We start from the raw sequence: 23681 nt of genomic DNA, 5'->3' as shown, positions 1-23681 counted from the left end.
TTAAAATGAAGTAGAACAAAATTAAATCAGGTAGGACATATTAATTTCAAGCTTTTGTAATTACTGGTGACATCATCTGATAAGATTCCAGACCTTTTTTGCTTTTATTAACTATTGTCAGTTGTTGAATATTTTATAGGCTAGTGTCTCAACTTGAATGATGGTGGGCTACCTGGTTTAAGCGGTTTCACCTCACACATGATTAAATTATATTTCTTCCTGTCTGAACAAAGATTTTACTGAAAATATAGGAAAGATTTGGCACCAGGGAAATACATGTTAGTATTTGACAAGTGTGGAACAGTGCAGGAAAATATCAATATGTGATGAGGTCATGATAAGAATTTAAGAAAAATACCAGGAAGTTATCTGAATGTTAAGTGAACAGATGTCTCACTATTCTTTTGAAATGTCATTCAAATGGCCCTCAGACCACATAATTTTTGATTGTCATACTCATTTGGGCAATGCAAGTCAGTATTCAAGAAAATTGTGAAAGCCTATTCCTTGCAGTTGCTGAATTAAAAGATCTAATACACAATAGTAACAGGAATTTATTACATGAGAGTCAAAGTGTAAAAATTTATTCTAATTCACATTTTCTGCTTTAAGGTAGATTACAAAATAATGACATATTTTGAAACATGTACAACTATGAAAATAGGATATATCTGTATATGCCTGCTAGAGTCAATTTTTTTTAAAAAAACAACAACAAGATTTGAAAATACTTCAAGAAAAATATGGACTTTTGAGCATAAAAAGGATACAGGTTTATTCTGGTGGGGGACAACATAAAATAATGTGACCCCTTAATGTAGAAGCTGGGCAAAGAATTTCTGCTGTTCTGCAGAACAGAGTTGTAGAAGTTATAAATCAGAAGAAAGAAAGAAAAAAAAAAAGAAGCCAAAATACATATGTGGGACTTTTCAAGGTTACTTAATCTAGTTTCTTTCCTTTAGGTAGATGAATTCCCAAGGTGATAAGAAAGAGCTATATAGTTGTTGATTCTATTTTAAAGTACTCCAGAGGGGGAGATGCCAGGGTATTCCTTCATATACTTACCAGTTTTTATTAGCCTCATAGGATACTTACCTACAAATGAATTCAGAAACTACCAATCAAAATTTAAAATGGTTCTCCTAAATTTGTAAATAAAATATTTTTTAGAATATTAGTGATGGAAGATGTTTTTTGTTTTCTACTTCCATGTATCTACCACTAAATATTAATCCACATTATCTTATTCTTCTATAAACAGAGAAATGTCAAGTTATCTTTTTTCTTCTGAATTTAAATCATAAAGACCCAAAGTTATAATGTTGGTGTGCAATGTTTAAAATTAAACCTATTTTTGTTTTAAATTAAAGATTTTATAATAACACTGAAATCATAGATTTTTTGCATTATATGAGATATTAGAAGTATTAAATTCCACATTCTTACAAACATTCTGCTTGGACAATCCTTACTGATATGTAACTTAGTATGTCCTCCTGTAGCGCATATGACTTTCTGGCAAGTTAAATTATCCTTGTGTAATATTCATCCTATGTAAAGTTGTGATTATACCATTATTTTTTTGAAAAAATTTTGGAAGCTTTTCATTAATTCCTGTTAAATTTTACCCTGCTATGTTGTCTCTATCACTGTACTGCTAAGAAAAATTAGATATTAATATTATCATCTTATATATTTACTTTCACTGTCAGATTTGTGTGATGCTGCTGCATCCTTATTCATCCATTGCTCAACATATAAAAACAATATTGATTGCAGGAATCTACCAATCATTTATAAATATGCAGAGAAAATGAACAACTAAGAAAAATGTCATAATATGCAATGTCTGCCACATTTTTATAATGTGAAAGTATAGATTGTTAATGAGAAAAGGAAATAAAGGTAGATTAGTCTTCATTCTGTATATTTTAACAGCTGTGATCATCTGTCTACTCATACATCATCATAAACATTACTTTTTAACATTCAGCGTCAGTTGGAGCATTTGGTAGATGAAATGGTCATCTTTGAATTATTTTATGCATACAGAATGATTTCCACTTAACACAAAATCCCAAGGCATTTAATGATCTAAATAATCATTAACCTCTTCTTTAGAAAGTACTTCTTTTTTATTAATTTTTTAAATTTACCTATGACTGTGGAATGCATTGCAATTCTTATTACACATATAAAGCACATTTTTTTTTATATTTCTGGTTGTATACAAAGTATATTCACACCAATTTTTATCTTCATACATGTACTTTGGATAATAATGTTCATCACATTGCACCATCATTTATAACCCCATGCCCCCTCCTTTCCCCTCCCACCCCTCTGCCCTATCTAGAGTTCATCTATTCCTCCCATGCTCCCCCTCCCTACCCCACTATGAATCAGCCTCCCTATATCAAAAGAAAACATTCAGTATTTGTTTTTTTGGAATTGGCTAACTTCACTTAGCATTATCTTCTCTAACTCCATCCATTTACCTGCAAATGCCATGATTTTATTCTCTTTTATTGCTTAGTAATATTCCATTGTGTATATATGCCACATTTTTAAAATTCATTCATCTATTGAAGGGCATCTAGATTGGTTCCATACTTTAGCTATTGTGAATTGTGCTGCTATCAAATAATCCAATCAATAAATGGGCCAAGGACCTGAAGAGATACTTTTCAGAAGATGATATGCAATCAATCAATAAATATATAAAAAAGTTCATCATCTCTAGCAATTAGAGAAATACAAATCAAAACTACTCCAAGATACCCTCTCACTCAGTATGGCAGCTATTATGAATACAAACAACAATAAGTTTTGGTGAGGATGTAGGGGAAAGTTACACTCATATACTCATATGCTGCTGTTGGGGCTGCAAATTGGTGCAGCCAATATGGAAAGCAGTATGGAGATTTATTGGAAAATTGGGAATGGAATCACCCTTTGATTCAGCTATCCCTCTCCTTGCCCTATACCCAAAGGACTTAAAAAAGCATTCTACAGGGAAAGCACTTCTTTTTAAATGCAAATACTCTTTAGAACTAATATATTCATTCATATCACTAACTTGTATCTTCATTTTAGTGAACTAAGAGTTCTTTTCCTCAATTTCATTCTGGTAAAGTATGGAGATACTCTTTGACAACGAATTAAGTGATGATTGAAGAAAAAGTGTGGATGGAGAAAGCTGGGTGTCAAGCTTACTTTTGCTCTTTCTGTTTTTTTCCTTCCTCACTTTAATTCCAACAATAAATTGTCGGAATCATCAAACTTGAAATAATAATTAGCTAAGCAGCCTCAAGATTTCTCTTTTCAACATTATTGAGGTGAGTATAGATGATAACCCATTATCTATAATGTTTTATCTGTTCATAAGAAAACCTTTGTACAAAAAAACAATCCTCAGTTTATTATCCACTCCCACTCAATTTTGTTTAGCTAACTTTCAATCTGCTTTCCACATTAAATTTTTTATCTGTTATATTGGTATATGTCAACTTGACTGGGCCACAGAATGCCCAACTATTTGGTCAAACATTTTTTGGAGTATACCCATGAGGGTGTTTTTGGATGAGTACAGCATATGAATAAGTCCAGTACACATCTCTGACATAGAATAAAGCAGATTGCTTTCACTAATGTAAATGGGCCTCATCCAATCACTTGAAGGCCTGAATAGAACTAAAAAGCTGGGTAAGAAGGAATTGTCTCTCGCCTCACAGGACACTGAATGTGTGTGTGTGTGTATGTGTGTGTGCGTGTGTGTGTGTGTGTGTGTGTGTGTGTGTGTGTGTGCCTTCAGATTCTAACTGAAATGTTAAATCTTTAGATCTTCTTAATTTTAAGCCTACTGGCATTTGGATTGAATCTATACTATTTCAGTTCTCCTGGCTCTCAGGCCTTGGATTCAGATTGGAAACACTATTTCCTGTTCTGGGTCTCCAGAGTCTTGAGTGCATAGTGGATCTTGGAACTTGACAGTCCCCATAATTGTATGGCTAATTTCTTATAACAATCTCTTTCTCCTCTCTGTAGTCTCTGACTCTTGCTTTCTGTCCCTTTCTCTGTCTTTTTGGTTCTATTTCTCTGGAGAAACCTGTCTAAAACACCTGTTAGCTTATGCTTATGCAGCCCTGGAACTAAGCTCCATTTAATCTGTGCTCTAGGCTGCCTGTAGCCTGTCTGCCTAACGAGCTCAGTAAGATCAACTTGGATTTCTTGTAGTTATGCACTCTCCTTGTTTTAAACAATATTGTTCTTCAATCTCACATCTTTGTGGACTACCAGTTCCCTGATCTAAATTTCACATTGTCATATTAGAATGTATGATCTTATCCCTGCTATTGACCATCTTTAGCATTGCTCTTTCTGCATTATCTGTCCAGGTCTCTCTCCTTTATCCATCTATTCTAATTTGTTAAAAAAAAAATTTCACCATCAAGTCACAATGCTAAAACAGGGAAAGTTTGCAACTGGATATGAGAACCCTCCTAAAACTCTCTTCTTCACTGTTATGCTCTGTCTGAAATTAAAATACACTTGTGTGTTAATGATGAACCTATTCACTGAAGCTAGTAGTGCTTAGTATACATTTATTAGTTCATAAGTGCTGAAGATGGAATTCTAGAAACCAAACAACTTATCTCATTTAAAGGACAACATTTATGTCTCAGAATTATGCTTTATGAAGGGCACTGGATTCAAAATAATTAAAAAGAGAGATACAAATTCATGTTTTTAATAACAAGTAGTTAGGCACCCAACTAGTAAACACCAATAACAATCAAACATGGGGCAAGAGGTTTAGGGGAGGTACAATATTGTGATGAATACTGACTTTCCCTTAGGAGATGATAGAGCAAATAAGCAGTCAAGAGTAGAGTCCAAGAACTAAATGATATGAAGGAACTCTTGCTTCTGCTGAGTTTAAAATTTCAGTGAAGGAAGGGATAAAGAAAGAGTTTTCCACATTTGCTTCATTAATATACACATGTGCATCCCAGTTTTTGAAAATTATTTTTATAATGCCCTTAGTACCATTAAAATACACACAAAAGGCATTAAATTTGTAATATCTACAACCAGTTGGACTATCTTGCGTTTAGGTTCAATGGGAGTACCTCCGAGGGACACTGAAGATTATTAAGTTCAACTAGTTTATTTTACAGGAAAATAAGCAAGTCTGAGAAATAAAGTACTCTGCTAAGGATCACAGAACATCAAGCTCCTGTTCCAGGTTTAGAGCCATTTCAACACTGTGATTTAACAGACTGTTTTGTTTTGAGAACAAAGTTTTTTACTACACTCTGATAAATCATTTTATCTCCATTTCTTATCCCTCCAATCTAATTTACAAGTTTTGAAAAAAAATTCATGCAATTTATGTTCTTTTTCTATTCATTAATTAAAATGTTATATATAAATATCTAACAAAAGATACTTTCAAACATACCTGGTGCTTCAGCATGATTTAGCTCTAGTTTTATCTAAAGGATATATCTTTTTCTCTAAGAAAATTTCTTAAATTAAGCAGGGTGGACACAGTGTAAATCCCTTTTGTACAAAAAAAATTTCAGCTTATTATCTTTTCCCCCTCAATTTTGTTTAGCTAATTTTTAATCTGCTTTCCACATTAAGTGCTAATCTGTTATGTTGTGTTCTTATCTCATGTCTTTCTTGTGCATGTTTTCTGGGACCTAAATGAGGACATGCTTTTCTAATGGAGCCCCAGAAATGGAATCATTGTGGGAGAAAAAAAATCAGAAAGCTTAAATAATGCTAACATTATCTAATGAAAATATATTCCCATAGAGTGAGGCCTGATTTATACATATATTTATAAAAAATATCATTGCAAATTTGAAAAATGTAAGGACACAATTATAGAAAAAATTGTCCAATCCTCTGATTTATATTTATACATATAATTATAGATATATGTTTCTCTCTCTCCATATATATAAATTATATGTGCAGAAATCTATGGGCTCTCTGTTCTGGAGCCTGGAAAGTTTAATGAGATCTTTCTTGCTGTATAATGGCATAAAATAGAGAGAAAGAGAGAGAGAGAGAGAGAGAGAGAGAGAGAGAGAGAGAGAGCGCGCGCGAGAGACACACTCTGCATGCAAGCAAGCATACGTACTCCTGAAAAATATTTTAAACTCACTCATGAGGGTTGATTTAGTCAGCTTTTTTTGCTGCTGTGACTAAAAGATCTGACCAGAACAATTTTAGGGAAGGAAAGTTTATTTGAGGGCTCACGGTTTCATAGGTTTTAGTCCAAAGAAAACCAGTTCCATTCCTCAGGGCTCTATATGGGGCAGAACAGCATAATGGAAGAGTGTGGCAGAGGGAAACAGCTCACATGATAATCAGAAAGTAGAAAGAGACTCTGCTTGCCAGATAAATATTTATACCCCAAAGCCATGCCCCAGATGCTATGCTTCCTCCCGCCACAACCCACCTGTCTTCAGTTTCCAATCAATTAATCTCCTCAGGTGATCACTTCACTGATTGGATTAAACTCTCAGGGCCAAATAATTACGACTTTGAACCTTCTCGAATTGTCTCAGATGTGAGCTTTTGAGGGACACCTCACATCCAAACCACAACAAAAGTGGAGCCCTAATGGTCCAATCACGAGTTGTCTGTTTTTTACTTCAAATAAAATTAGTTAAAAATTTAAAAATGCACCTTATATTACCCGGATGGTTATCTTTGTATAAAGATAATTATACATAGTCACCATTTGACCCAGCTATCCCACTCTTCAGTTTATACCCAAAGGACTTAAAGTCAGCAGAATACAGAGACACAGCCACATCAATGTTTATAGCAGCTCAATTCACAATAGCTAAACTATGGAACCAACTTAGATCCCCTTCAACAGATAAGTAAAGAAAATGTGGTACATAAACACAGTGGATTATTACTCAGTCTTAAAGAAGAATGAAATTATGCTGGTAAATGGATGGAACTAGAGAATATGCTAAGTGAAATAAGCCAATCCCAAAAAACCAAAGGCTGAATGTTTTCTCTGAATGTTTGCTGATCCACAGTTGAGGTTGGGGAAGGAAGAACAAAGGAACTTTTGATTGTGCAGATGGGACTGAGAGGTGGGAAGGATGGGGCTGTGGGGATAGAAAGAACAGTAGAATAAGATAGACATTATTACTCTATGCACATGTATGAATACACTTCTGGTGTGATTCTGTACCAGGTACAGCCAGAGGAATGAGAAGTTGTGTCAAAATGCATTCTACTGTTATGTATAACTAATTAGAACATGTTAAAAAATTAAATAAACCACTCATGTCCTTGGCCAAAAAAAAAAAAAAAGGATAATACATGGGTACATATTTTCAGTGCTGCATTTTGCATGGTGAACATTTTTAGAGACTGAAGTAAATAATATGTGAGAACACAATAACAACAACAAAAAGGAAATTTATTTGTTATAAATTTAGAATCTAAAATTCTCAGTAACAACAAAAAGTATCCAATCAAATTAAACAATATATAAAAGGATCCTTTACCATGATTTAGTGTGATTTATCCCAGGGATGCAAGTTTGGTTCAACATATCCAAGTCATTAAATGAGATACACCACAGAAACGGAATGAACAAAGAATAAAAATCATGATCATCTCAATAAAAAACATTTGATAAAATCCAGTATTCTTTCATGATAAAAACGCCCAACAAATTAGAGAGGAATACGTCTTAACACCATAGAGCCAATATATGATAAACCCACAGCTGACTTCATGTTCATCACACTTCATCATATAATGAAAAGCTAAAAGCTTTTTCTCTAAGATATGGAGCAAGACAAGGATGCACAGTCTCACCATTGTTACTCAAATTTATATTAAGTTTTAGCCAGAGCAATTAAGCAAGCAAAAGAAATGAAAGGCATCCAAGTTGAAAAGGAAAAAAAGTTAAATTGCCCTAGATTGCAGACAATGTGGTCTTATATATAGAAACCTCTACATTCCCAAAAATTCTTATGTGTCAATTATACCTTAATAAAGCCAAATGAAAAAAGAACTAGCTTAAGAAAGTAGAATACATAACACCTCTTTTACTGCTAGAAATAAGTTTTTCATCAATCACATCTCAGAGTAAAACACCACTTTGTAATCAGATCTACCCAAAGAAGTTAACTTTTATCAAGAAAATGATTTGAACTACAAATTTCAACCCATGGTCAGTCAAAGTATGCTGCTCATGAAAAAGAAAAAAAAACCACAAAGATAATTCACGTTAAAAAATAAAAGTGAAATATTTTGAAAACACCAAAGTAATTGTAAGATACATAAATAGAACCCATACCGGATTTAGAAGGATCGTGAGGAAAAGTTCACCTCCTCTGATACTTTTATCCAATTCTTGGGGTCCTCCTGGATATTCTTTGTAGAAAATAGTGTGGGTGAATAACCCACAGGTCTGTCGAGGGAGAACCTGAGAAAAGGGAGTAAAAATGGCACATGGGCATGACTTAATTAAGAAATCCACCACTATTTTATGACTTTAGAATCTGCAAATGTCAATTCCTATTAAAAGGCCTTGATTGATGAGGTCAAAATCGTACTGAGTTGATGTTGGTATAATTTTGTAAATATTAAGGGAATTAACAAATTAAAGATACATAATTTACAGGGCAAATAATTTTCACGTGGTTCTATAACTGTAAAGTCCCACCTGACTTTATGTTAAATGATTGGTTAAAAAAGAAAAGTTGTTTTAGGATTAATTTAAAAATGGGAAGCCTCCAAGGTTGTATTTCTTGTGCAATTAGGCCATTCCTCTCCTTGTTTCTAAAATTTAGTCTTCCATTGCATTCAGGTTCTGGGATTAAAAATAGACAATTTGTTATCACCATCACCCACCGCATTCTTTTTTTAACTCTACTCTGAATTTTATTTTACCACAGGAGTAGCCATACCATCTAATGATTATTTCTGGCATATTTTGTGATTAATTCCATTGCAAATCCGAATGTTCAACAGAGAAAACAAATAAGTAATTTTATTCCAGATTTTTATTTTGAAGAGAAAACTACTTATAATCTAATGAAAATTGTACCCAATTGAACAGAGTAGCTATAATCATATCTATTCTTCATTTGATTTTCATAAATCTGATTATACTCAAGGTAAATGAATGTATATAATATTGGTTCAAGGGAATATTTTCATTTCATAAGATGTTGAATGGTTATGCAACCTAATAAAGGAAAAAATGAGTAGTTTCATGGTGATTTTAAATAATATGAGTAATTCCTTTTATTCCTCCTAGATTCCTAGAGATATCTGTGTCACTATTTTTATTATTGACAAATGTCACTTGACTCAGCATCTTCTTTAGGTATTCTTTTATCAATTTTCAATAAAATAATTAAACTTTCATGGTAAATGAATATTGAGTACCAGCTCTAGATAGATGAATGTGCCTTTTCCTTGATTTTAGATGGTGATTAGGTAGACAGATTGATAGATAAATATATAATTGTAACAACAATATGAATAAAGGATTGATACAGTGCAAATATTTAAAATAGAACATTTTATAAACCATTATTCTGAGTCTGACAACTAGTAATGAGATACAAGAAATGGAGACATTTAAAACAGACCATTTTAGATCCAATTGATTAGTATCTTTTTTATTACAAGAAGTAATGGTTTTATTCTCATTTACAAGAATGGATATATCATTCTGTACTTGTTCTGTAACATACAAAGTGGAAATACATACCACCCTTTTGGGAGTATCCTAGAAAAGGAGGACAAAAAGAGAAGTACCCTAAGAGTCAAATTGAGTGGATAAATTTAGCTCTCAGGTGCTATTTTATTCCCTTCTTTCTGTTGACGGTGCAGCATTTTGAGAAGAGTTTTCTTGATCTATGGAACCATAGCCTGCCTTTAACTCTCAGTTAAACTACCCAAACAAATAGAATTGAGGAATTACTCAGGAGAAGTATAGGCTCGCTAGACCAAATTTAAATTCTGAAACCTCAGTGGGTAATCTATACAAGACTCATTTCCGCTGTATCTAGTTTGTCTTAGACTCGCCAAATTCACTCCACAGCTTAGGAAGGAACCTTATAGCCAAACAACGTATTCGTGTGTGACCCAGTCATCACCATGGTAGGCTGGGAATATCTGAAATTCATGTAAAAGGAGTTTGATTCTGTATCCTTAATGGTAATGGTGATCTGTCTTCAATCCATGTGTAAATCTCAAAAACCTTCAAAGATACACAGTGGTATGTGCTCACCATGATGCTATTGTGAATGAAGCCCTTTCTGTACCGTGCAGGTTTCAAATGTGGATATTCTTCAGTGCTGGTGACCTGAATACCCCAGACCTTCTTCCAAGCCGTATATAGCTGAATATGAACCGGGTAGACCCCTGAGTGATGTGGGGCCACAGCATAACCCATGTTGATCGGTATGCCATGTTCCTGAAAGAAGTCAGAACATCAGGATGGAAGGTGATCAATTCAATCAATTAAAAAGCAGATACCTCCTATAGAGAATACACTGAATTTTATGCTGAGTATGAGAAATAAATATAAAATGAACTAGCAAAATGGAATTTTTAATCTTTCTGCAGCTCATAATCTCTTGGGGCATATGGTATGTGGATATTCTGAATTTTGAATACAGAAAGTTTTGGGGGAAAGATAGGAAGTGAATTTGGCCTTTCTTCAGATAAACATAGGAATTTTTTTTTAAATGTATTATTTGAGCAAGTGCCCAAAGGTAGAGGGAAGAACATGTGGTTTCTCTCTGTGTGTGTGTGTGTGTGTGTGTGTGTGTACAAAACAAGAAAGGTAAGCATGAACCATGAAAGCGATGAACTTTTACAGGTAAACAAAAGGATTTAGAAGTATTTATATTTGCATAATATGAGCATGTACACTTAACATATACTCTATTTTAAGAAGAATCTGGGGACATGAACTATAAGGGAGGAAATGAATCATAGTCATATCTTAGGGAACTATTTCTACGATGCAGATTAGGTGAAGGTGGAAAACAAATCTATATTTGGGTGGTTGGATTATAAGGCAGGTTATTAATGCTATATAATTGCCTGTGATGTTTTGGATACAGAGCGACAAGGAAAAAGAAAGGTTAAGGTTTTACTCCTGGTTTTAAGCTTTAGTAAATCAATTTATTTTTATACAGCATACACCTCACTATGAGATACTTACCTTGGATAAACAGTCAACTCTGAAGGAAAACAGGTATAAATTTAAAGCAAGAATATGAGCACATTGTCAAAGAATGGTGCTATAATTTTAGGTACATGAAATAGATCTGCAGTTTTCTAATTTCTACTTCTTTATACCTTTCCCTTTAAATGCTTATCTGCTTTATAAAGACTCCTTGTAGGATTGAATCTCATCAATTGAAGTTATAAATTACAATGCACAGTCATATATGAAGGTTGATTGAATCAATAAACAGAACACAAAGGTGTTGACTTGACAATCTCCATTTATATTTTCTATTACATGGTACACAGCAAAGAAAAAGAATTCAGTTTGGTATAAAAAAACAAGCAGTAAATGGATCACATGTCTACAATACTTAAGTCATATGCCACACTCAGCTCAGAAGATGGGCCCTAAATATTTCACAAGTGTCCATCATTCTTCCTTTCCTGGAATGACCCTCATTGTATAACCAAATTCACTTCTCTTTCATCAAGACTATGTGTTTTCTAACAACTATTACAATAAATGACTCTGTGGGAAGACTGAATTATGAAATCAATGCTGTAAAATGAGCTGGAGTATTTTGTTAGACACTAGGGAAAACTCATTGTTTGGTGTGTGCAAAAAAAAAAAAAAAGACTTCTTCCAAGAGATTGTATTTACTTATTTATTTTTTTCAGTGCTGAGTATTGGACTCAGGGCCTAATACATGCTAGATAAGCTCTCTACTGCTGAACTATACTTATAGGCCTGGAGCTTTTTTATCTTCAATATGAGGCAAGGCTGGAAAAAGTCCAGTAATAAAAGTACTTGAAAGCTATCAGAGAGGGCAGGTAACTGGTGTAACCCTGACACATCACTGGGGGCCATGTACAGTACTTGAAGAAACCTTACTTCTCCCTAGTTTGTTCCTGTTGCCCAGTGAAGTATCGCAGTATTTTGAGCATGAGCAAGCATCCAATAACCAAGATGTTGTGAGCCTGTGGCTGCACTACATGTGAGAGAGACACAAATTTACCCAATCCAGGAACCTAGGCTCAAGGGGGTTCAAATCCCTGTGTCTGGTACATAGAATTTATATGACTATTGTCTGGGAGGTTACTTCTGATTCGTAGGAAAGGAAAAAAATGTGTTATCCTCTTATTACTTTTCCAAGTAATTCATACAGAGATTTTATAAGTCTCATCCCATAATTTGAAGAATGATAAAACACTTGATGAACGCTAATGGTCTTTAATAATCACTTTGTTAGTCCTCATTTTCTATCACTATTTATGTTTTATTCCAAATTGGGGGACTGGAATATTAGATAAGTATGTTAGTGTCCTAGAAACAAAGAAATGAAAAAATCAGTAAAGGGAATTGAAATATCAAACCACTCTCTCTCTTAAAAAAAAAGATGTTTCATTTTGACAGGTAGTAAAATGAATTGTAGAACTTTTCATGAAAAATCAGAAGGTAAAAAGCAATTGATTTGGTGAGTAGGAAGGAAGGGTCAGTAAAAAGATTTTATTATACTTATTGATTTCTGGGGGCTCAATGTTATTCTGCTCATAAGGTCATCTTATCACACTGGCAACTGGAGCTCAATCAAAATAGTAAATCACACTAGATAATTATGAGTTTATACTTTTTCAATCTAAATGATAACACAAAGTGAAAAGCAATTCCCCAGTAACTCTTTTCCTGTTATCAAGGGGCTTACTGAACTAGAAAGCTTCATTCTTTACTGTCTGGAAGCTTAAAACCCACTTTATAGAGACCTGGCCAACTAAAAAATGAACCCAACTTCATATTTACACAAGATCACAAAAGTTACAAAATTTGAAAGGCTTTTCAATGTAATTGTAAGAAGCACCCAAAATGCTATAAAACAGATATAAATGGCAGAATGAATAGTTTCAAATGTAGCTTTTATTATTTATTAGAACAATATCTCCTAAAGAATCTAGGAATTCTACAATGCTATAATATACATACTGGCACAAATATTTACAGGAGATTTTGACTTATTTCATTTTTCCACTTACATTACATTTTTGTTAATTGGAAAATGATATTATGGTGAACTATATCCTATATAAAAAATACCACCATTTTTCAAAAAGCAGTGCAAATAAAATGCATTTAACACTAAATATCTAATAGCAGCTATATTGCTATATACCACTTTTAAAAATCATTCTTACTGATCATGTGTCCTTGTAATTTATTAATATTTATTTAATGTTTTTACATTTATTTCTCATGTGACCCTCATGATAATTCTCTAAGGAGGACTGGATGTTGCTATAAAGGATGTAAACTGTGTCTCAGAGAAAGCACATGACTTGCTCACATTAACAAGTGTTAGGGCTAGAATTATACCTAAGATTTCTAAATTCAGTCTTTTGCTTTCCCAGTAAGTTTTCTCCTACTGGGAACAAAAGGAATTGATTTTAATGTACATTTCTGAACTAGAATTTCTATCATTTTTTTTAACTTGGAAAAACCTGCGTATCTCAAACTCTTCTGCATCTATCATTTTTAATGCAAACGAGTTTCAGTCAACTAGCAGTACTTTGGCCAGATTTTGGAGGGGAGTAAAGGAGACAGAGGCTAAATTCTGTCAGCTCCTGGCTCATGTTGCTGGACAGTGAGATCTCGAAAATAAGAGACTTTTCTAAGTAGTGTTTGGTGCTCTTTTACAGAGCAGCATTGAAGGCCTATTTTTTTCAGCCTGAGCTCCTGTGGCAGTCTCAGAAATGATAAATGCCCCAGGGAACTAGTTCTGTATGGCTCTGTGAGTCCCTGCAGCAGTTTAGCCTATATTCTGCTCCATCAGCCCTTCCAAAGTTTTTGAAAGCATTTATGTTACTGAATAAAACTTCTCCCTGTTTAAAATAACTTAATGTTATTTTAGCTTAGAAAATGGATTGATAGAGCTGGTCTTTGCCTTTTTTCTAATAAGTATAAAATATTTAAGAGGTTCAAATAGGATATCTAGCATTTTGAATTTTAGGAAACAGAGGAAGAGTTTGATAAATACTGCCTAATATTTCTCTAATAAAACTGATTGCTATAAGGCTAATACCTATCTATCTACACACACACACACACACACACACACACACACACAAATATGCTTGGTTGTTAAATCTTACATAGTGAACAGACAGTGGCTAGGGTATATTAAGTAAACAGGAGATGGTTATCTATTTAAATAATACATAGCAAACACATTAAAACAATTTAATTCAATTAGACTTGAAATAATTACTTTTGAGTTCATGATTTTATGTCAAGTGCCTTGTTAAGTATTAAGGTTATAGTAGACATAGCTTAGATATAAGACATGGCTTTTACCCTAATGAAATTTGAAATCTGGAGACAATTGCACAATCAATTATACAAATGCATCTGAATTCTCAATGAGTTTTGGCTAAAGATCTTTTGATTAAAAAAAAATCTGCCAGTTTATTCTGAAGTCATAAATAGTGTTCAAACAAATTGACATATAAAGACAAAAGGCATAATAACAGTGAACATTGTAGGCGTACATACCCATTCTCAAAGAAGACATGTTACATATACAGAAAGTAAAAGTACAGCAAAGACAATTGCAAGAATATTCTCCTATGCTATTGAGCAAGGGTAGTTCTATAAAAAGTCCAAAAATTGACCTATATTTTGCCTGCATGAAATATATCAAATTAAAATGAACATGCAATGTGGAAGTTGTACCAAAGAAAATAGAATTAGACTCAAATATTTCAAAGTGTCTATACAAGAAATTTTAGGTGTTGTTGTGGATTGGATATCAAGTGTCCCCTGAAACTCCTCTGTTAAAGCAGGACTGATCAGAAGTGAACTGATGGGATTGTGAAAGCTGTAAACTAATCAGTCCATCCTACTTGGAAAGGACTACTGTGGTAGCTGGTAACTGTAGTTGGGTGGGGAGTGGCTGGAGGAGGTGGGTTACTGGAGGTGTGTCCTGTGCCCCACCCTTCCTGCCTGGTTACCAGGAGCTGAACATTTTTTTTTTTTCCTGCTGTGCCCTTTGGCATGATGTTCTGCCTCACCTTAGGTCTATTGCACCTTAGGTCTATTGTCTATGGAATGAGGTCCAAATAAACTTTTCCTCCTCTGAGTTGTTTTTGTCAAGTATTTTGGTCATAGGGATGCAAAGCTAACAGGTGTGTTCCTGAAAAAGGAACATTTCCAAAAGAACCATTATAATGGGTGTGTCAGCAGAAGTTAAAACCTTTTTACTCTATCATTTTTAAATGGAGGTGCAAATAAAAAAAATCTAAATATAACTTAAAAATTAACTTATGAATAAAAACAATTGACTGGTGCATTCTTTTGCATTTGGAGTTTTAAACTGATTCTATGTAATTCTGGGATAAGCTCTGGACTGTACAACTCCAGTAGGAAATTTCTCTCTTACTTTCTCAGACAGGAAATCATCTTTGTAATGAAAGGAAGAAATGGTGATACTTACAAATTCAAAACAAAACAGTGTTGTAAAATGGTAAAATATCATAAAAATAGCAGCATGTAAAATTCAGGACTGTTTGTTTAGTGCAAACGTCTAAGACCAAACTATTTAACAGTACAAAGCATTTGATTATTAAAATGGAATATGATTGTTATTTTTAACATGTAGATACTTTGCTAGTGTTAAAAAAATAATGTCTTTGACATGAACATTAATGGAAGCTGAAAACCATTTCCAGCTAATATTGACTATTGATGTTAAAGTAGAAAATTTCTATCTAGAGGTAATTTTAATCTTCTTGGCTATTTTATTAGTAACCAAGTGAATACAATTCAACATCTCAAATTATGTCTAAGAAGTATTTGGTAAGGATGGAATATGGATGATTACCATTTTTGTTTCCGGTGACATAGCTCTAGTGATATGGTTGCACATTCAAGTTTTTGGCCTAATGACATTATTTTGGGGAATTTTTCTCAGACCCTACAAAGATCAAATGGAACTTAGATTGAGAGATAAAATACTATTGCTTCCATGAATGACCTTTTCTTATGATTTCCAAATAACAGTTAATAAATATGAACTTTAGAATTTAAAGGCATTCAAAGCAATAATCTCTAAAATACTGAAAAGAATAAATGGGAGTTCATAACCCACTTGAATCAAAGTGTGAAATATGATATGTCAAGAACTATGTAATTTTTTGAACAACCAACAATAAAAATTTAAAAAATAATAAAAAATAAACTACTCCAGATGGTTATTATAGAAAAAAATGAATATCATCAGGTTTTCTTTGTTTTAAAATGAGTAGAATTTTATGCATGACTCTGCCAAGAAGCAGCTTAAAAAAAGATAGCATTATGAGATCTTGTTATATCCCCCACAAAATTCATATTAAAAGTAAAATCAAATATTTTCTAATAATAATCTGAAATCTCAAAAAATAGGGCAAATGATATATATTTATAGGTCTAAATGTGCACTAAAATGTAAAAATAATTTGAATGGTTGTTTCCAGTTCAATATATATTTGATTTTTTTGCTATCAGAGTTTTTTGCTATCAGAGGTTTCTATGTAATATTTTCTTTTTTATTTTTGTAGCAGGGATTGAACCCAGGGGTGCTGAACCACCCCAGGGATTGAACCCAGGTGTGCTTAAACTACATCCCTAGTCCTTTTTATTTTTTATTTTGAGACAGGGTCTTGCTAAGTTGCTTAGGGCCTCACTAAATTGCTTAGACTGGCTTTGAAATCACTATCCTCCTGCCTCAGTCTTCTGATTTGTTGGGATTACAGGTGTGTGCATGATGCCTGGCATTAATGTGTTCATAATAACAAATGGGATGGGAGTAGTTCAGTGGAAAAAAATGTTGCCTAACATGCAGGAAGCCCTAGGTTTGATTCCCAGTTCTGCACCAATCATCATCATTATCATAACATAATTCACCATCGTAAATCCATCCAATTATTCCTTGTTGTGTTCAGATTAAAGTCCAAATTATTTTCCGTCACCTTTCAAGTCCCAGGAAATATTTTCTCTTAGGCCCATTCTCTGATTATGGTCTCGTCACTGAGTTTGATCAAATAAATTTAAGCCCGAATAGTCTTCTATTAATATTTCTATATCATACTTAGAATATCTGTACCTATAGAACCTAGGGTTTCTGTGTATTAAGATTCTTTCTTGGGATGGCGTTGTGGCTCAGCGGTAGCACGCTCACCTAGAAAGCGAGAGGCCCTGGGATTGATCCTCAGCACCACATAAAAACAAATAAAGGTATTGTGTCCAACTACAACTAAAAAATAAATATTAAAAAAAGATTCTTTCCTTTTCATGTCATTGTTACTGGAGTCTATCATATTGCATGGAATATAGTAGGTATATAATAAAAGATTTATTAATACTTACTGCAAAAGTATCCTAGATCTTGGATTCTAGAGACAGATTGAATTGTAGCTTCACACTTATTAGTTGTATGACCCTGAGAGATTTTCTGTACTTCAGAATTTTCAGCTGTAAAATGACGCTGGTGATATTAAGGCATTAAATAATAAGGTATATAAATAAGTTAATATTTGAAATGCTTAAAATAGTCTTTCAAGTTATAGGATTTTTAAGTGTTTATTTACTCAGAAAAGATATATAGATTATCATATGGAATATATCAACTTTGGTAAATGCAAACACAAGTGCCACACATTTAGCCAAGGACAATGACTAAGGATTGAAGCAGAGAGATTTGCACTAACAGCAAAATATATAGCAACTTTTAAGTCCTACAAATATGGAGCAAAGGTTATGATCAGAAATGATAGCTGTCAATTACCACTATCACCTCTTTCCACCCTGTCATATAACTTAGTGGCTAAGAAGGCATGGACTACTTCAAAGGATTCTTTTGCTTTCTTGCTTTTAGTTGAGTTTGGTAAATCAAGAATCCTGGTAAAACATCAGAGGGAACAAACAGGGAAGCTGGGACATTTATCCCTTAGCTCCCTCCCTGTAAAGTCATCTTGTGTTATCTGACTCCTTCTATAAAAGGTTAAAAAAATAAAGCAGCATCCTCTCTGAAAATACACCACTCTCCATGGTTGTAGCATCTTCTTTCCTGTGCCTATTCAAGTCTTGGAATATCCTACCTTCATGGTGATGAACTCCAGGGTGTTACTTGGTTGTTTCCCTATGCCCCAACAACACTTTCAAAAGTTGTTTTTTTAAAGTCCTCTGCAATCATCCTTGTCATTTCTAATCTTTGGGCATCTGATATCCTACAAGGAGTTATTACAAAATTTCTCTTAGGTCCTGGGAGCACAGGTTATCACATATAGTGAAACTATATAATGCAAGTAACTTAAAGAAGGAGGATGGATTCTCTTGAAAGATTACTGCTCCAGTGGATTGATTTTAATGACCTAACACCTTGGTGCAGTCATGCATTGCAAGACTCCTTGGGAAAGATAAGCAAGCTAATAAATGGGCAAGGCGATCTATGGTCATCACATGCAGAAGCAAAAACAACAACAACAAACAAATAAACAAAAAACAGGTGAGCATAAGCAGCACCATGGTGCTGCACTTTGTTGCCATTCACTGTTAGATACTTTTCAGAAGATCTAACACAACACAGAAAGCCAGAAATAAACAAGAAGAGTGGGACTGGGAAGGACTGGGTTTACAGGCATATGGGAGTCATTCCCTGGATCTCACACAAATAGCTGGGAAGAAATATGAAGAATGAATTGAAGTGTCTATAGAGAGAAGGGGAAGAGTCAGACAAATGACTTTCTCTATTAATACACTCCAGGAGAAATGACTGATAAAATCAGTCTTTAATATAATTGGGATGGTTTTATATCTCTAATGCTTATCACAGTGCCCTGTACATTGTTAGCAGTTAATAAATGTATTTTAAAAAATAACAAATAAAATATTATTAAATAAATTACAATTGTTTAATACATTAATGTAAAGAGAAAATACATGAAATAATGATTTCATAAATTAACGCATTTATAGTAAAGAGATTAGACTTTAAATAGTACCCTGCTGAACTGAAAGTATTGATTTGTTCTCCTAAATATGCACCTTTTAGAGAGGACACTGGTGCTAATGAGTATAGATTTCATTATCTATTTTTCTCTTTAATAAGGACTTGGGATCCATTGTCAACTTTGAAAATGATACTAGAATCATTGATTTTCCACTGTGTTTGGGGTCTGAAATTGTCTTCTTCTTTTTATAAGTGATAAAAGCAATGACTATGTGACCCTGGAAATTGGTCCGTCTCAACACTTTCTGGACGAGAGGCTAGTAAATGGTGACAAGTCTCTGGAGGGCTCTGTGTGACAAATGGATTTTTCTTTGAAAAAAGAAAGAGCACTGTGATAGTGTTTCTTCTACAGTGTTGAACTTTCTGATCCTAAGTAGAGCTATTTTGGGAAACTGAGACACATCCTTTAATATTCTTGATCCCACTTAAAATGTGGGATTAAGCCACTTTGCGGCTTAAAGGGAAATAAGAGCAAAACTGCACGTGTCTCCATTAGGATTGGATAATAGTTGCCATTTCAGTTAATTTGGCATTTGCATTGCTTTTTGTGTTCAGCATTCTTACTATATTAACAATACAAATGTTCAAGATATTTTGGCTTATTCATTTCCTTTTTTTAACACATATTTACTATGTGCCTGAGATGCACCAGGAACTGTTCCTCTTACTGAGGATATAGCAGTGAATAAAAATGAAAAAAATACCTGCCATCAGAGAGTTTACATTTTGTGTTGTGAGATCAAGATTGCACAAAATAAGTAGATAAATTAAGAGATGATAGAATCTGTGGAGAAAAGTAATTCAGAGGAAGGTAGAAAAGTGAAGACCATGATTCATGACATTAAATGGGTTATTCAATAAGGTTCTCACAGAGAAGGTAATACTGTGGTCAAGGTCTGAACTTGTAAGTGATTAAGCTAAACAAATGATGTGGGAATGATCCTTTCTGGCACACATGGTATTATAAGTTGAAAGCACACCAACTTATAATATTTCTGGGAAGATAATTATTATTTTGTGTGTGTGTATGTGTGTGTGTGTGTGTGTGTGTGTGTGTGTGTAACAGAGGTGGCAGAAGGAGAAATAGAGCAAGAGATGATATCGAGGGGCAGGACTGATGCAAATATCTTTTCAAGATATTCACTGAAGAAGTCTGGGGGAGTATCATTCACACAATTGCTAAATAATACAGCATCCCTGAAGAAATGTGTGCAAAACTTTTAGGTCTATAGACAACATTGAATGATGTTGGTATTTACTACAGAGAGATGAAGAACTACAAGAAAGATCTAAGTAAATAGATGATATTACCCAGGGTTTTTCAGGTTACCATGTTGAGAGCTGACTAAAAGAAAATAAGGAGGAAACTGGGAGTCAGACAGTAGCCCACCTAAACAACCTAGATGAGAGAAAATGATAGCTTGGACCATGTCATTGGTGAGAAGTGATTTTACTTTGGATGTATTTTACAAACATGGAACCAGTAGGATTTGATGATAGATTGAGTATGGTACACGAAGGAAAGTGTGAATTGGAAAGGGGGATTGAGTTTACTAAGTGAGATGGAGAAGTTTAAAAACTGGGTAGGTTTGGGGGTTAAAGACAATAGAACTCATTATATTTGAGATTAGACATCTAAATGTACATGTCAAGTAAGAAGTTTAATTAACAAGCTTAGAATTCTGAGAGCTCAGTTTGAGATACTGATGAGTTTTCAATATGTGGATTTTATTTAAAGCAACGAGATTCACTGAGATAACAAAAAATTAGTGTGTAAAGAGAGTAAAAAAGAGGTATAAAGATACACACTGGGGGAATATTAATATTAACAGGTCAAGAAAAAGAAAGGAAACCAGGAAAATATATTGAGAAAGGAATTGCAAGTGAGGTGCAAGGGATACTAGGAATCTACAATAAAATGGGAGTCAGTTAAAGAAACTGAAGGTTTTGAACAACCAATAAAAAAAAAGAAACTGAAGGACACTCTGTCAAATGCTGCTGATAGGTCATGTTCTCTGAGGACTAAGAATTGTCCCATTGGATTTAACAGTGGCTGTCAGTTGATACACTGGACAACAGCAGTATAGGTACAGTGGCAAAGGACAAGCTCATTTGTGGATTTAAGAGACAATCAAAGGGATCAAAATGAAGATTGTGAACACAATAACTATTTTGAGAAATTTTGCTTTAAAAGAGAGTATAGAAATGATGCTATCCATGAAAGAAAGAGCAGCATAAGAACTGGATTATATAAAGACAGAAGGAATTAAAAGTGTGTTTGTAGGGAGAGAAAAACAATTTAGAAGAAATAGAAGAATTGCTAATGGTAGAAGAATGATAGTCTCAAACAGTTGAGAAGGGATAGGTTTAAACGCAGATTTAGAGTTTAGAATTTCCATTACCACTTCTTTTAATTCATTATCACAAGACAAAAACCAAGTCTGTATGTTCTCCTCAGAGGATGCCAGTCCTCAACTTGTATTTTCTGCTGCTGTTAATTTATGCCAATCAATAATACCTATACATTCTAAATACTTTGATAAATAATTATGACTATTTGAGATATGGCTATAAAAGTCATAATTATATTATCTTTTCCCTACCAATTCTCAAATTAGAATATGCTATTATTTTATTTCTATTTTGTTATCATGCTGAAGTAGAAGTTATAAAAATAGTAGCAGGTCAGCAATTTCTTATGCTTGATTTTTCTTTTCTTTCTGTGAAATAAGAAGTAAGATCATCGGGAGAAGCGCCACAGCTGTGAGGAGAGCCGCATGGACACCTGAGGCCCGGACTCTCCCCTCAGCGGCACTGCGCCCCGGGGCTTCTCTGTTGGCCGGGATCAGACCTACATGGCAGGATCACTAGGCAATGCTGAACTGACATGGATCTGGGGTGAACAGTCTGGGCCTCTCAGAACACACACTGAGCCCGGATCCGCTGAATTCAAGCTCCCATTCACCTGCTTCCCGCAGACAAACAGCTGTGACTCAGCACTAATCCATCCAGTTGAAACAACTGGTCGGCCCTTCTGTTCCTTCGGAGGTAAATGCCAACCGAGCCTTCATAGTAGTGGCCACAGGTTTGAAACGGGGCTTGGGAGAGACAGTAAGGACCCACCCATTGCATTGGTCGCCCAGCAAAGGGAAACGAACTGTTGCCATTTGCAAGAGATACCACCATGGCAGAGAACTGACGTCACCAGACTGCAGCGGAGGAGATAACTTCATTGAAACCTGCGGCTACAGGTGTGTAATTCCCTAGCCTTCTCTCTCCACACATCAGGGAAACCTTAAGGCCCCCCCCAGCTCTCCCGTAAGGGCCCCTCCCAGCTCTCCCATGAGCACGATAGCCAGACCGAGGGAATCAGACGAGGCACGGGACCCGCGGTGGGGAGCTCCCGGCTACCACTCCCACTAGTGCTGAAAACTGAGGTCTCTTGCACCAGCTACCGGGGCGTGGCTACCGGAGGGCAAGTAAAATTTGCTGAGGATTCTCAGCCCCAAGCTCAACAAACTTAGGGTCTGAGGGAATGGCAAACTGGGAGAGTGTGCCCAGTCGTTCATGAAAACAGGGCTCCCGGGAGCAGCAGACCTGGTGTGTAGCCAGTATTGTGGTGAGCGGCACCCGTGAGAGGGGCCTGGCTAGAGGAAAAGTGGGGAAGTGACTAGACACAAGAGGAGGCCCTAGGCACTCAGGATTGGAGACTCGACCCGGCTGGGAGGAGGAGCTGCTGCACAGTGATTGGTTCCCGCGTATTGACAGGAGAAACTTGGCCTGGTGGGCACAGCGCCACCTAATGGAAGAGAAGTTAATCAAACACTAAGACTGCATTTATTCTTTTTTTTTCTCTTTTTTTGATTTGGGTTTTTTCTTTCATTTTCATTTTTCTTTCTTGTTGTTTTTTAAATTTTTTTTACAATTTTTTTCTTCTAATCTTAATTTTAATTATTATTATTATTATTATTATTTAAATTATTTTTTTATTTCCTATTTTTTTATTCTTTTGTCTTTTCATTTCTTTTCAATTTTCTTATTCCCCCTTCCTTGAATTCTACCTGCTTACTCTCATTCTCTTTAGTGACTTCTTCCCTTCCCTTCTAATACCTTTCCTCCCAAGCATCAAATTAATTTATAGGAGTAAACAGTAACTCAGCAGTCAAACAGAACAAGAAGTAACATGAGCAACTTGAAAAAGCAAGGAAGAAAAGGAGTACAAACAATGCAGGACAGCCTAAATATTCAGGAGGACCTAGAGTCATCAGAAAAATGGTCATATAAAGAACTCAAGGAACACCTTAGACAGATGGAATGGAACCTTAAAGAGGATACAAGACAGCAAATTCAAGCAGCGAAAGAACACATTGAGAATGAATTACATAAACAGATAAAAGAAGAAGT

At 34.6% G+C, this 23681-nt stretch overlaps 1 protein-coding gene across 1 annotated transcript in view; it reads right to left on the bottom strand.

Annotated features, from left to right (window-relative positions):
- LOC308654776 (bifunctional heparan sulfate N-deacetylase/N-sulfotransferase 4) overlaps window positions 1–23681 on the bottom strand; it is a gene marked incomplete at both ends in the record, with an annotated part of 250397 nt that overhangs the window by 90288 nt on the left and 136428 nt on the right. The window contains 2 exons of the mRNA XM_081304425.1: window positions 8348–8476; window positions 10295–10480. Coding sequence (XP_081160551.1) covers window positions 8348–8476; window positions 10295–10480 — 315 coding nt within the window. The remainder of the gene's footprint in view (window positions 1–8347; window positions 8477–10294; window positions 10481–23681) is intronic.

Source organism: Spermophilus citellus (assembly GCF_964194105.1).
Source record: "Spermophilus citellus genome assembly, chromosome: 8".
Classification (NCBI taxonomy): Eukaryota; Metazoa; Chordata; class Mammalia; order Rodentia; family Sciuridae; genus Spermophilus; species Spermophilus citellus.
The sequence above is the reverse complement of the archived record's forward strand: the minus strand, read 5'-3'. Positions and strand labels throughout refer to the sequence as shown.